Source organism: Otolemur garnettii, unplaced genomic scaffold (genome assembly GCF_000181295.1).
Source record: "Otolemur garnettii isolate 467f Iridium unplaced genomic scaffold, OtoGar3 scaffold00002, whole genome shotgun sequence".
NCBI lineage: Eukaryota > Metazoa > Chordata > Mammalia > Primates > Galagidae > Otolemur > Otolemur garnettii.
Window position 1 is genome coordinate 23,775,270 of NW_003852397.1, and position 15,232 is coordinate 23,790,501.

A 15,232-nucleotide genomic window follows, 5' to 3' on the forward strand; every position below is an offset into this window, starting at 1 on the left:
ATCTTGCTTTCCCATGTTCTTAAAAAAATTTTTACAAGGTGACTGTCAATGTCAGAAAATGTAAATCTCAAGCCTATATTGTATGGGGCTTGGCACATGTGTTAAAAGGAAAGAAGTTTGCTTAATGAAAGCGGGATAACGTTTATTCAAGCTAAGCTTATTTGATTGCGTGGGGGAAAGTATACCCTCTCTGGCAGTTTGGATTGCATTTTAATATAAAATTTACTGCTAACCTTTTATTTTTCTCTGACCCACAACATTGCTCAGCTTAGCTTATGAGCTATGTAAAATATCTCCCACGTGGAAGGATGTCTTTGTTGCACTCACAGACACTGAATGACCCTGAGGGTTGGGTAGAAATCTCCCAATTTTAATAAAGATCATCCTCTGTTTTTGATGTGTACAGCTCAAACTCTGGAGTGAAAGGGTGACAGTGGGGTCTGTGTTTGGTTTCACAGAACTTGGCCTCTTTCAGCAGGTCTGCAATACTCAGGAAACTGACACATGAATTTATATGTATGTTGGGCTTGCAATTGATGGGTAAGATTCAGATAAAGGTCATTCCTAAAGAAATGTCTGTCATTCCCACGCTGCACTCCAGTGATTTCTGCTTCTTCCAAATACTTCCTTCTAGAAGAATAACATTATTTTTAAATAATAGGTAAAAGGTGATTCAATAGCCCATCTCTCATCAGGTAATTATTTTGCATTTTCTCTCTTGTAGCTCCCAGCAGTTGGAGGACAACTGACATTTACCATATCCTATGAACTCGAAGAAGAAGAAGAAGATCCAGAACATGTTCTGCAGCTGATGATTATTTTAGAGGTGAGGTACTGAGAGCATCATCCATGTTCAATTATGTTACCGTTATGTTCCTGAGGTTACCAGGTCCATTTTTCACCTGCCTGGTTCCACATGAATTTACATCATACTAAAGAAAAGTATTAACTTAGGAGGTTTTTTTATGCCACTGATATATTTCACGCTGACATGCATGTATATAGAAGACGATGTATACTCACTAGATTCCAAGGATAAAAAAGACCTTTAGACTAGACTTAAACTTCAACCATAATGGCTGTTTTCCAAGAATGTGAATACCATAAAAATGTTTAATTGAATACAATGACCATGTTTCCAAGAATGTGAGTACCATGAAAGTGTTTGGGTAATTTATGTAGTTGCATTTTTTCTATCTGCCAGTGTTTCCAAGTAAATTTAATTATTTACTTCCTTATTTACATTAGGCAGAATTAACTGGGAAAGGAAACCTGTTTATTTCGCTGTAGTGAAGTCTTGACTGCAAAATCATAATTAGGTAGGAAAGAGAGGAGAAACTACTTTCAGGATTTGGAGGACCAAGGACCATCCCCAAACACTTGAAGCCTAACGTTATTGTAGAGGCCTTCTCCCCCTCCCTTCTCATATCCTTTCTTTCTAGTAATGGCCACCCTCCCCCCACATTCAAAGATACTCAAAGGCATGCCCATGCTCATGATTCCTAATGAGTACATGTTGATTTAACACTGGGTTCTACTGTGATTGTCTTGAACCTTTATGGATTGGAATCAAAGACAAAATTCTTTTCTTCAAATGAGTATTACTTTTCAGTATTAGATAAAGTAGTGTGGATTCTACATTTATATGCATATAAATATATTTATACATATGCAGACACAGTATATACTGTGTGTGTGTGTATACATAAGTACAATAAGTCTGTAAGAACTAAACAAATAGATGTATACCTTGGAATTCCTTAGAGATAAAAGAGGTTCTCTAAATGCAAAATGTTGATAAGTTGTATGTTATCGAGTGAACTAAGATTAGAAGACTTAACCTAATGATCATAGGGCAGGTGATATATTCCTTATTATGATGTCATTTTCCTGTTGGAAAACGGGAACATTAGACTGTGGTATTTTTTATTGTTTGTTTTTCCCCCATATATAAAAGTCCTTAAAATAATATAGCCCAATAATCTGCTATATGGTTTCTTTACCTATTGTTCTACACAACATACATCCATCACAAAGTAATATATTTGAAATACATATAATTTTTTGCACTCATGTAAAAATATAAGTTTGTCATCACATATGTGTTTATGAGTTGCCAAGTATCTATTACCTTAGAGTATGGGGGAAATAATGTCTTGCACACCCGAGAATCGTATACATTGCGATGCATCTAGCTAAAACTAATACTAAAATTGCATTGTGTTCCCTTTGTGTACACCAGAAATATGTTGAATGACAGGGAAAGTCAAACTGAAATTAAAAACCTCCTGTAGGTAATGCACGTGTTGGAGAATCCAAACACAGGCACATTTCACTCTCTGATACCCTCTTTTCAGTTCTACCCTTTCAGACTTTCTATTTTCCCTTTAGGGAAATGACTTGAGAATCAGCACAGCCCACGATGAGGTGTATCTGCAACCATCTGAAGAACACGTTAATGTCTTGTTACTTAAAGAAGAATCATTCACCATACATGGCACAAATTTTCCAGTCAGTAGAAAAGAATTTATGACAGTGCTGGCAAAGTTGGAGAGAGTCCTCCTACAGATCACATACAGCTTTGGGATGGATGCCATCTTCAGGTAACATCAGGAACTGCACCTCCAGCGTTCACAGCATTGCAAGAGTAAATGTTAAGGTCCCTAGGTTAAGAACGGAACCCTAGTTTTCTGAAAGGTGTTCCTGTTAAGACTTTACAATTTTAAATACCTAGAATAAATTTGTCTTGATTTTTATTATTAATGACAATTCCTTGGCAATTCTACCAAACCATATGATAAGTCATTATTTCTGTATTAAGAAATGCTGTGCTTGAAAACAAAGACGCCTTTATGATAATTCAGACAGTGGGAAGTTCATGAGACATAATTCTGGAGTACCCATGTTTGGAAAGTGGTTTGTGAAATATTTTCTTTCATTTTTGAACTAGTTTCTGATAACAGTATATGGTTTGTAATAAGAAGCCTCTTCGTTTTAATAACCGCACGCCTCACTATAAAGCACTGTGAGACTATGATGACCACGTGTATAAAGGAAAGAGTATGAGCTTTGGAACTGAACTGAGACGACATTGAGTGAACTCCACTGCCTACCGTACCTGTGACCTCTGGCTAGTGATTGTGTCTTGTGGAACCTTCTTTTCAGGTGTAAAGTAGGGATACTAATGTCTGGTTTCCAGGACCCTTATGAAAATGATACTTGATGATTAGGAAAGCACTTTCAGTTCCTGCTGGATCTTTTTCCCTTTTAAAGAGCGGACTCCCTGATGTAAACAAAACAGGCCCGTATCTGCCTGGAGGCCGCTCCATATTCCATTTTTAAAACAATGACATTTTCGTCCGACAAAATTTTAACTTCAGCTCTGTCGGAATGAGCTCTTTACCTTTCTCCTTTTCTATTCTAACAATAAACAACACAACATGTCATGGGAACTTCTTTCTACATCAGATTAAGTTAGATGATCAAATGTGACCCCAATCTGACACCTTGGCATATCCTCGATCAAAGCACTGTCTCCAAAATTGCATTTTTATTGCTGATACCACCACCCCGGTATCATTTGCTTGTGCTGCCTAGTTTGTTGTTCACTGGCAATATTTCAACTAAGTATAATCATCATTACCATTTCCCAAAGGAGAGAACTGCAAATTCATAAACAGAACCGTTGCCAAACAATGCACCTCTTTTGCATAGGCAGTTCTGCTGGAAGCTGGGTTAAAATGGCATGAAGATGAGAAGCGGCACTTAGGAATTAATTATGTTTTTCCCATTTAGTCAAGAGAGATTATCATGATGTTTAAACAGTACAGAGACATGAGTCCTCTAGCTTTCAAAATGAATGACAACCAAATTGACAAAGGAGTGGCTAGCGGGCTTATTTATTTCTGTCACCCTTGCTTCTCAAGCTAGTTAATCCAAAGACATTTCCCCCTGATTTATGTCAGACAGTTTCAGCATCTACCCATCTTAAAATCAGTGGTTTCATCTGAAGCCTTCTGAGATTTGCCCAGGCATCGGTGGTGCATTCACAGAGCGTGGCTATGTGAACTGACACAGGGACTAATCCAAGTCGGTGGCTGCTTTCTGTCACCTCCATTACCTAAAGCTCTGCAGTTCATGAAGTTAAAGCCAGTGCCAGGTTTGAAGCTCCTACTCACTTCTTGTAAGCTGAAGGTCGGCACGAATCCTGAGTCAGTGGTTATATTTTATTTATCTCTGACCTACCAGTAGATTGAGCCATATTTGTGAAACGCCACTTTAATTGATTTCAACTTGTCTTGCACAGTGGGCTTCCAACCCAGTGTACTGTTTGTGTGCAAGCAGAAGTAAATTGAAGGTCCACAGAAATTCGTGTTTAGACTTACTTACAGTGGATTTACTTCTGTGGTAGTTTTCCCAGCAAATGGGCTTCGGTTCCTCCAGTCATGTGAGTGGATGGAATTGTGCAGTGGAAGGAGAACTGGACTGCAGGTCAAAGGTTTTGACTTTTGTTTTCAACTCAGCTGGTTTGTAGTTGTGAACATAAGTACGGCTCTGACCTCTTTGGACGTCATTCACTTCATCTGTAAAATACAGAAGACAATTGCCCTGCCAACTTCAAAAGGTCACTGTGAAAACAGGATTAGAGGATTGCCAAAGCAGTTTGCTAAATGGCAAATCAGCACACACAGATGAGGGGTTTCTATCTTACCTACCTCGCCCAGAGGGATTGCACTTTCTCCAAGGACCGTTAAGATTTGGAGGCCCCTAGAATAAGGCACATACTGATATTTCCACAGTTGTGCCAGTTCTTTCTCTTTCTTCCCTCCCTCCCTCCCTTCTTTCCTTTTCTTTTTTCCTTTCTTTCTTTCATTTTGAGACGGAGTTTCACTATGTTGCCCTCAGTAGAGTACCAGGGTGGCACAGCTCACAGCAACCTTAAACTCTTGGGCTTAAGCAATTCTCTTGCCTCAGCCTCCCAAGTAGCTGGGATTATAGGCGTCCACCACAATGCCCGGCTATCTTTTTGTTGCAGCTGTGCATTATGTGCTGTCATTGTTGTTTAGCAGGCCCGGGCTGGGTTGGATCATGCCAGCCTGGGTGTATGTGGTAGGTGGCCTAGCCCCTGAGCTATGGGTGCCACCCAGTTGTGCCAGTTCTTATTGTCATTCTTTTCCAGAGTGCTCAGAGACTCACTCAATATTATTAAATGATTTCCTTTTTGTTGTTCTCACTAGGAAGATGAAGATAAAAATAGAAAACTTTTAATTCTTCTCTTAAGACTGGAAGGGAAATCAGCCTAACTACATATATTTCTCCTTTAAATTCTCCACACCTTGGATTTACTGGCAATCTTGGTCTTTAACTCAAACAAGGCTTTTCTTACGCACCTGTTCGGTATAGAACTCTAGCCCAAATATCCTTGCCTTTCCTGCTACGGTACAGTCATACAGTTCACCAGATTTCCAGTCTTTCTCACAGGGGATAGTGCAGGTGTCTATCCCTCAAAGGTAGGTGTGGTCATATGACTTTGTAGGGATCACAGCGAAACCCACCCTTTTCCCTTAGTTGGTTCACTGAAAGTTCAACTCACAATTACGGTAGATTAATAAGAGAAAGGTTAATTTCCAAATACCATGCACATGGAGGGGGAAACACAAAAATGATTGCCCAAAGTCTCAGTCATGGTCAGAGACCTTTATAAATGCCTTTTAGAAGGGAGGGAGGAGAATGTGGAACGCATAGGTGCAGTAAGTGGCTGCTAGAGGGATGTCTAGATGGAAGGAACCAGATTGCCTTATAAATTAATGTGAGAGACAGGGATTGTGTTTAAAATGTTTTGGGCCAGGTCTGCTAGCATTCAGAAAAGGAAGTCAGCAGCCTCCTTGATCCCCAATCAGGTTAGAGTCAAGCCTCTCCCAGTGCTTTCTGATCACGAATGGCCATTAATTCAAAATATTCTTTATACCAAGGAGTCACCTTTTGGGGTGAAATTTCCTTAGCTCCTTCACTTTGGATGGGCCAGAGTCATATGGGAGAAGTGATGTCTGCTTTTTCCTGGGAAAAACATTGACTAGCCAGAGGGAGACTCTTTGGAGCTTACTGAGCAACCAAAAGGTCAAAACAGCCTGGAATACTGACAGCACATGGAGGTCAGATGTCCTGAACCCAGGCCTGTAAGAAAGTTTACATGAGCAAACTAGGGTGTTTACTCATGTAAACTTTGAATTTCATGGAAACTTTTGTTTTCAAATCAGTCACTGAGATTTTGAAATTGTTACCGCAGAATAACCAAACCCATCATGACTTCATTGTGATGGGTCTTTATTGCTTGAAAATAAATACAGAATCTATTCAAGGCAAGATTTTTTTCATGTGACTTTATAAGGAAATTTGGGAATTTTGTTTCAAAAAAGATTATACTGAATATACTTAATACATAATATAGAAAAGTCACTGTAAATAAGTATTGACAGGTATATAATATGCTTCTGCCTTTTGAAAGTATGATTCAGGTAATTACATTTTGAAGATATTATACTGATAAGGACCAATGGACTTAAAAGGATTTATGCAGCTCTCTTAGCATTAGGCTGTTGATAAGAGATGTGGCCAGGAAGTCAACCCATCCAAGTCTCCTCCCCATTGCCCTTTGACCACCTCCCAGTGCTATTCTGTAGATAGTGGATTCATTCAGTCTGCAAACAGTTACTGAGCACCTTCCATGTGTCTCTCTAAAGCTCAGTTCCTCTTCTGTAAAATAGCAAAAAATCCATCTAATTCTCAAGATTGACGATTAAGAAAGTAAGATACATAAAAGACCAGACATAGCATCTAGCCTATGTTGGGAGGCAATGCAGGCCACCGAGGAGGTCACTGGTTTGGAAGTCACACTTGGGTTTAAATCACGTTGCTTTCAGAGTCACACTCTGCAGCATTTGCCAACTGAACTGTGTTGGACAAGGTGCTTCACTTCTCTAAGCCTCAGGTGCTTCGTTTGCAAATGTGTGTAAACATGTGATTACTACATGGCATTCGCTGAAGCTTACATGAAATGTTTCAAGTCCCCATTACAGTGCACAGACAATAGTAGATACTCAGTAGTAATTATTAACATGTGGTAGTGTTAGGCTAAGTAACAAGTGTAAAGAGATTTAGAAATGATCATTGGATTCAAAGAAGGCATAGTACAGTCGGAAAGGCAGACATGTTCTGTGCATTTATGATAATATACTGAACAGTGCCTTGGAATGTGCACCATGCACCCTGGAGGACCCAGAAGGAGAGATGCGTCTTGTGTTAGTATTCGATATATTTTTAATAAGTGGCTGCAACAATGTCGTTTTCTGTCCACCATTTTTCTTAGTTGATGAGAGATGGAAAATATTTGGAGAAAATGTCTTGCTTTTTTTTTTTTTTTTCCAGGTGGCCCACTCAGGCATTGATTGGGCCATGGAATGATTCTGTTGCTTACTTAGGAATGGAGCACAAATTATCCAGCTTCTCTAATTGTGTAGTATTTTGTAGAATGTTCATAAGACAGAGACCAGAGGAAATTTTGAGTAATTACCTTATGTCTTGACAAAAATAAAACAGAACAAAATAGTTGAATAGCAATAAAATATTCATTTATGGCAACTAACCCAAAGTAATATCCTTTTAAGTGGAATGGCATAGAATTTTTCAATACTACTAAAAGATAGATTACAAGAATCCTTTAAAAGAGTTTTAAGATCAAAAGCATACTGTTATTTTGGAATATAATGTTTTGTGGGTGTTGTTTTAGTGTACTGTGGTGGGAAATGTAATAAATAAATATATTGAGAAAAACCTTTAAGGCAGCTACTGGGACAATGTTTCTGATATGATTCCAATATTTTCCATAGTCGCTTATATGATCGTATCTATTCTTTTCATCCATCATCCAGTCTGTACTTTCAAGCCATAATAATGAGACTACTCAGCCAAAGCCTTGACTTAGGTGACAATCTTTGATAGTTCATGCATCTCTAAAATTTAGTATTTTTTCACTGCCAACATTATGTATTTAAACAAATGCAGCCTGCTGTGAAGGAGAGAAAATGACCAAATTGAAGGAAAAAAAAAAAAAAAACCACTGCAGCCGTCTTCATGAATAACACTAAAAACTGTTAAACGCATTAAAATCCCATTTAACAAATAGCAGAAGCTAATGAACATTGGGATTGCTCAGTGAATGCTAATGTGGAATATTACTGGGAAAGATGTTTGAGAATTGAAATTCCTCATAGATCAAAATGGGTAGACAGAGTGAGGAGAGGAGCATCTGTTCTTCAAAAGAAAAATGAAATTTGGCTCTTCACTGAAAGTATTTTTGTCTTTCTGCCTTTATTTTTCCTATTGTTCCTTAAAGAAATCCACTTCTCATTCTTCCATAATATTCTAAACCTCCAATAGTTTAAGTGTTGCGTATCAATTTAATATCGGAAATTCTGGGATTATATCTATAGTTGACCAATCTGCTGTGTAGTAAATTTTGACAATCCGTTATATGATAATCAACTAGTATATCGACCATGAAGTCATCCAATACTGAAATTAAAATGATCAGAATTGTGGATTTATCATGTGTGAGTGCCTTGATTCTAGGTAGTTACATGTCACAGTCCATTCAGGTAAGTTCTGGTCCTAGTCTCAAGCTCTAACACTAACATTTTCCCATTTATTTTCTGTGTCACATCAAACAAGTCATTTGTCTTTTACTTATCTGAGTTTAATCATCTGGACCGTGGCTGGTGGGCCTTATTATATCATTTATCATGGGTATGTTAGTCATCGTTAGTAACATTCGTTTATTCATTTGTTTATGTATGTGCTTAATCATTCATGCATTTATCTACCCATCCGCTCATCCATCCATCCATCCATTTGTTCACTCATCCAACTAAATCGTCTTAAGCATATACTGAGACAGTCACACTGTGTATGTAGATGTTGACAGGATTTCTGTTCTCAAGGAGAGGCTCATACACTCATGATAACTTAAGTACTATCTTTAGTTTAAGCTCTTCCAAAACCTGCTGTGTTAAAAAGACTTGCCAGGTCCAGAAATTCGACTCTTCAACATAGAGCCAAAAGCACTGAAAATAGGTATTAAAAAAAATACGTGTTCATGCATATTCAGAGCAGCATTATTTCTGATAGCCACTTGGGTGGAAAAATCCCAATGTCTATCAGATGAATATGTAAACAAAAGTGTGGTAGATAGATGCAGTGGAACGTTACTTAGTTATTAAAATGAATGAAATACTGATACATGCTACAGGGAGATGAGCGTAGACCCTAAGAATACTTTGCTAAGTGAGGAAACCTGGTGCCAAATCACATATTATATGATTCCATTAATATGAAAACTATTTCCAGAGTGGCAAGTTGGTAGTTGCCAGTGGCTGGGAGACAAGAGACCACTCTATGGGTTTAAGGTTTTCTTTGAAGTTTCTGAAAATGTCTTGGAACTCTATAGAGGTAGTTGGCGTACAACATTATGAAGATACTAATAGATACAGAATTGTACAGTGTAACATGGTTCACTTTAGGTGGTGTGAGTTACCACAAGTAATAAAATAAAAAAGATATGTTTGTGGTACTGGACCTTTTCATATCAAACTTTATTTGATTAAGTGGAAAAAAACAAAATGAAACATTCAGTGATTTCAGGTGACACATGTAACCTAAACACAAGGACACAGTGATTTTTTTTTAATGCCTACTGATCTAGGACCACCTTGTACCGAGTTGTCGTGTCCTAGAGAAGATAACATTCAAGAAATAGTGTTGGTTGAGGTTGTCTGCAGTTAAGATAATTTGCTTGTATTTAGAGGGTGCCAGCTAGCACCCAAGCAGCTAGGTTGATTCTATCCAAATGCCTAATTTGGGAGATTTCAAGGTTACTTTCCTTTTCTGCCTCTTGATTATATACGAATCCGTACATATTCCAAAGGACTGGCAAGTGTCTAGAATTAGCAAAGTGAGGGATAAAAGCAATAACATCTTTAGAAACTTGTTGCTGAAAAGCTCACAGCTTGGGCAAAAGTTGTCACTTTGGAAGATATATTTAAACCTTGTAATAAGCCCTTGAGCTTTGCTTTCAGGCTTGATTACAGCATAGACTCTTGAATCTGGCAAGCCCTTTGGTAAGTGTGAATCACCGATCAATAAAACCTACCATTCCTCCTGAGAAAGAAACTCAAAACACAGGCCTGAGCAAGAGTCAGGAGAACCTTTCTTAGAGTTAAAGAACACCGTCTAGTGTGTTATCAAGGTGTATGGATCGTTTTTAAAAACAGACATTTTTATTATGAGTCCAGAGCAGTCATCTCATTGTGCGCTCTTAGAGTTTATTTAAAATTTATTTTCATTACTTTAAAGTGATTTGGGGATACAAATAGTACAATAGAATTTCTGGTACTACTCAGTGCGTCCTTTTTATTCTGTTTCAACAATGAAAATATGTTCATAAAATGCCTAACGTTTAATAATCATCTATGATGTGTTACTTATATTAAGAACTTTATAGTCATTTTAAAATGTAATTATTTCATCAAGCTCAGGATGTATACACTCTTATATATCTCTCTATGTACAGATGAGGAAATTGAGGCCTGGAGAGAATGAATAATTTTTTCACAAGGCTGGTAAATATCAGAGATAGGATATGAATCCTAGCGTACTGAGCTCCTGAAAGTCTGGACTTGGCTATTAAAGTTTTAAAATTTTCTTTTATAAAATAATGAAAAAATTCAGGAAGAAACCAATAACATGTCTGTACGTTGTGAATACATGTAAAGGAAGGGGACGACTGTGCAGGTCCTGTATGGCACATACAGTATGGACAGAGGATTTGTTTATTTTATGTGACAGCTTGTTTTTCAGATTTCAATTTGTCCAAACTAGCTTTTCTCTACAATGATGAGCAATGAATGCCAAGTCACTCCGCGAACATTACCAGACTGTACAGAACGACCAATAAAACCTGATAGACACAGCGAACGATGCATTTAATTTCAGTTCAAAACAAATGAAGGACACAGTTCTAACTAATTCAACTGAGCCTTGGAGCACATGTCACTTCTCTCTGGTACCAACGCACAGGTTTTATCTCTGGCAGAAAGGAACCCGAATTGCTTCCATATATTCCTTTTCAATTTAAAAGCCGAGATTGAATATTGTCTCCGTCTGCTTTTCTAGTTTAAATGTTAAAATAAATAAAGCAGAATGTTTCCTGTTTTAAACAAATCCTTTCAACTCTGTGATTTTAAACTGTCCATCCATCTCCAAAAAATGGAAATCCAACACATAGCCAAGAACCAAGAAATGAGGAAGCACATTCTTTTATCTTTTCAGCATGTAAAGTGATGATTCTTGTGGCACCCGTAACTCAGTGAGTAGGGCACCAGCCACATTCACCAATCCTGGTGGGTTCAAACCCGGCCCCAGCCAACTAAACAACAATGACAACTGCATTGTTGTGGCAGGCACCTGTAGTCCCAGCTACTTGAGAGGCTGAGGCAAGAGAATCGCTTAAACCCAAGAGTTTGAGGTTGCTGTGAACTGTGATGCCACAGCACTCTACCCAGGGCCACAGCTTGAGACTCTGTCTCCAAAAAATAAATAAATAAATAAATAAATAATAAATAAAGAGGGGATTCTCAGCACTTTTAAACTGAGCAGACTTTACCTAGCATGACAAATCACCAGAGCTTCAAGTTATGAATATTCCCGAGCCTTCTTTTTCAGCATAGATCATTTGCTTATTTGCATCATGGCTGTTGTGTTCCTCCAGCTATAGGAGACCCTAACCGGCCACCATTTTTCTCTCTGCCCCAGGTTGAGCTCCGTTAGCCTTGAATCCGCAGGATCTTACCCTACTGATGGAAGCGTAGCATCAGCTGTGGAAGTTTGTCAGTGTCCACCAGGGTACGCGGGTTCCTCTTGTGAAGTAAGTTGGCAAGAATCGAACCTGGGTGCTTTCTACATTCCCTGCACGTTACCTTCAATAAGCTGTTCTTGTTAAGTTGTTTTTTACACAAATGACAGCGTATTACTTCAAGAAGAAACTTGAATGGCTCTCAAACAGTGTACTAACCACATAATGTCATCTTGAATTTGTGTGTCTTTCGGAGGGACTTTGCCTTACTATAACCGAACATCTGATGTTTCAATAAGAGTTAGTTCCCCAGTTCATTGATCTTGTGCTGGATGATAGCACAATAATATTTCAAAATCTGTTCCCTTTATTTTCATGTTCATGGTTATCCACAACTTAGCACTATTTCTTAAAAATTTCTCCCATTTTAAAATTCTAGCTATCTCATTTTTCTTCTACTTCATTTCCAAGCATACAATCAGATCACAATCATCTAAAGAATACAATCTTTAGCATGTCAAGAGCATAATACATGGGGAAAAAAAGTCTTCATCTAGAAAATTCTGCACAGGTCTTCTATTTGGTTAGTACCAAACGTTGCAGGTATTTATTGTCTCAACAGCCCAGATGTGTGATAAGATTAACGTTTCTCACTTGACACCAGTGTGTCATCTTAAGCTAAGTTTTTATTCACTTCTATGTGTTTTCTTGTAGGTCATGTGAAAAATGGTTTTACATGAAACCTGGTCAAAAAATGTAACACCATTTCCCTGAGATGGGGCATGGCTTGCAGACAAATAGGGAACTTAATTTCTTTAAAATGGTGCCTTTAAGGAATCATTTGAGTGTATCAAGATGTTCCACTTGAGAACCCTACCCCATTATGCCATTCAGAGAAATACTCTAGGCAGTGCTGTGTCAGTTCTCTTGTACTTTAAAATAATGGACGCTGCCCAAGATACACAGGGCAAAGAGTCATATTTCTGACAAATGTATTTTCTTTAACTGGACTTAGATTTGCCTGCATAGAAATAACACTAAATATAATTCACTGAAGTACTGACTTTTCTAAAATTCATGTAGAGAATAGAAAAATAATTGTGGTATAAATTAGCTATGTTCACTGAATTTGATTTTATGTATAAAATACATGTTGTAGGGAGGCACCTGTGGCTCAAGGAGTAGGGTGCCGGCCCCATATACTGGAGGTGGTGGGTTCAAACCCAGCCCCAGCCAAATAAAAGAAACTGCAAAAATAATAATAATAAATAAATAAAAATAAAATACGTGTTGTATTGGATGGAGCGTATTTTTTTATTAACAGCCTGCTAGTTTTAATTCCAGACCAGGCTCTTTGAACTTTCAAGTTCCTCATTCAGTTAGAATAATAAATACCTCAGTTCTACTCTTGCTTTGATACTTATTTCTTCATTAGTTATTCTCAGTCCTCTGCATTATCTTTTATACATGTTCCCAAATGCCCTCTGGGTGTAAAATTAGCTGAATACTGAAATTGTTCAATCGGCTATGCTTTTCATCTCTTCCTTCTCTTCTTCAAAAATATGTTTGATAAATTTTGTAGAGATATGATAAATTCTATGAATTTACCTATATAAATTGTTAATCGGTACATATCACATAATCCCTGTCCTTAAGGAGCTGACAATCTGTTTAGGGAAACAGAACAAATACCTATGAAAACTCGGCTCACAGCACGATACAATTGAGGGAGCAGTCCTTGGTACAGAGCATACGGGCAATAATGGTCCAGAGGAATGAGCTCCTGCGCTGGAGAATGGTGTCTTTTGCAGTATCCTAGATTGGAAAAACCTGGAAATGGCTGCTCAGTGATGCAACAGATAGGAAGAGAGAAGTATGAGGTGTGAAAAAGAGAGCAAAGAAGCAGAGGAGGGATCATAAAAGCTGCCTGTATCTCTCACACAATACTTGTTTGATAAACAAAAGTTACTTTGAAATCAGAGAGAATTAAATTGAATCAGAAGACAGTGAATTTCTCTCTGACTTGTTCATTTCTTCCACTCTCTAACAATTCCTCTTTTCTTTATCTATACTTCCTGTTTTTAGACTTACCATTATCTATACTTCCTGTTTCTGGACTTACCATTATCCAGTTTTCTTCTTTCCCGAATTCATCTCCTTTTTTATTGCATTTAGTTCGTAAGGTCACTCCAGCATTGTTAACATCTAATACCCTGGGATCCCATAAAAGCTGAGTTAAATCTGAAGACCCATTAGTATCTTAATTCCAGCTTGTTGAGAATCTCTAGCCAAAAATAGGTGAAATGACTCTTTTAGAGACATTCCTTTTTACTTCTTCTAGGGCCACAGTATTGATTTAGAATCTTTTTTCTAATTTCTACTTGATTTCTTATAAAGGGCTCCCTAGTTAATCTTGCAAGTATTTTCTTACATTTGTAGTATTATCATTATTCATTTCACTTAAAAGATGAGACAGGTCAGATGGGATACTAAAAAAAAGAGTTTTAGACCAACAATCAATTCTTTCTCTATAAGACAGGAATAATATTAACTGTTACATAGAAGTGCTCATACTGTCATGTAACTAACATGTATTCAGTGAAAACATATTTTGAGACCAAATAAACCTAAACATGGAGGATAATGTAGTAAATGTAGAGATATGATCTCTGCCCTCAAAGACTTTGCATTTAGTAACAGGCTAGACAACAGGCCAAGAAGAAAATATAAATAAAAAGTGACAAATGCCATGAAGAGACTGAACAATTTGCCATGCTAGAAGTATTAATGAGTAGGTATGTGAAGGACACAGAGTCTGCTTTATAAAGCTTTGTCAAGACAGGCTTTCCTAGGTGGTAACATAAGCTGAGTGGTCCCAAGAGCAGGTCAAGAAGTATAGGGCCCCTGCAAGGATTTGAAAGAAGGCAAGGATGGCTGGAACTTCATAAGCAAAGAGGAGAACTGTACAAGATGTGATTGAAAAAGCCAGGCTATTCAGAGCTTTGCATATGTGATAAGAACTGACGGTCTTGGAAAATCATTAGAAATCTTTTACCAGGATAATGCCATGATCTGAGTTAAGGTTTTGACAATGTCATAATGACTATGTCCTGACTACAGGAAGGACATGTCTTCAGAGGGCATGAAGAGTAGGAAGGAGAAGAGTTGATGAGCTATTGCAGGAGAACACACTAATGATAATGGTTTGCATTAAGATCATGGCAAGGAATGTGGAAAGACATGTTTATGTTCTCTGTATGTCTTGGTAGTAGAATAAATAGAATGTACTGATAGACTACATGCCAGCGGAGAGATGGGAGAAATAAA

At 37.8% G+C, this 15,232-nt stretch overlaps 1 protein-coding gene across 2 annotated transcripts in view; it reads left to right on the forward strand.

Moving 5' to 3' along the window:
* The window catches only part of LAMA2 (laminin subunit alpha 2), a 614,120-nt gene that overhangs the window by 346,240 nt on the left and 252,648 nt on the right, over positions 1-15,232 (forward strand). For both annotated transcript variants that reach the window (XM_003781659.1, XM_003781660.1), the window contains exons 13-15: positions 725-826; positions 2,392-2,603; positions 11,866-11,977. In XM_003781659.1, coding sequence (XP_003781707.1) covers positions 725-826; positions 2,392-2,603; positions 11,866-11,977 — 426 coding nt within the window. The remainder of the gene's footprint in view (positions 1-724; positions 827-2,391; positions 2,604-11,865; positions 11,978-15,232) is intronic.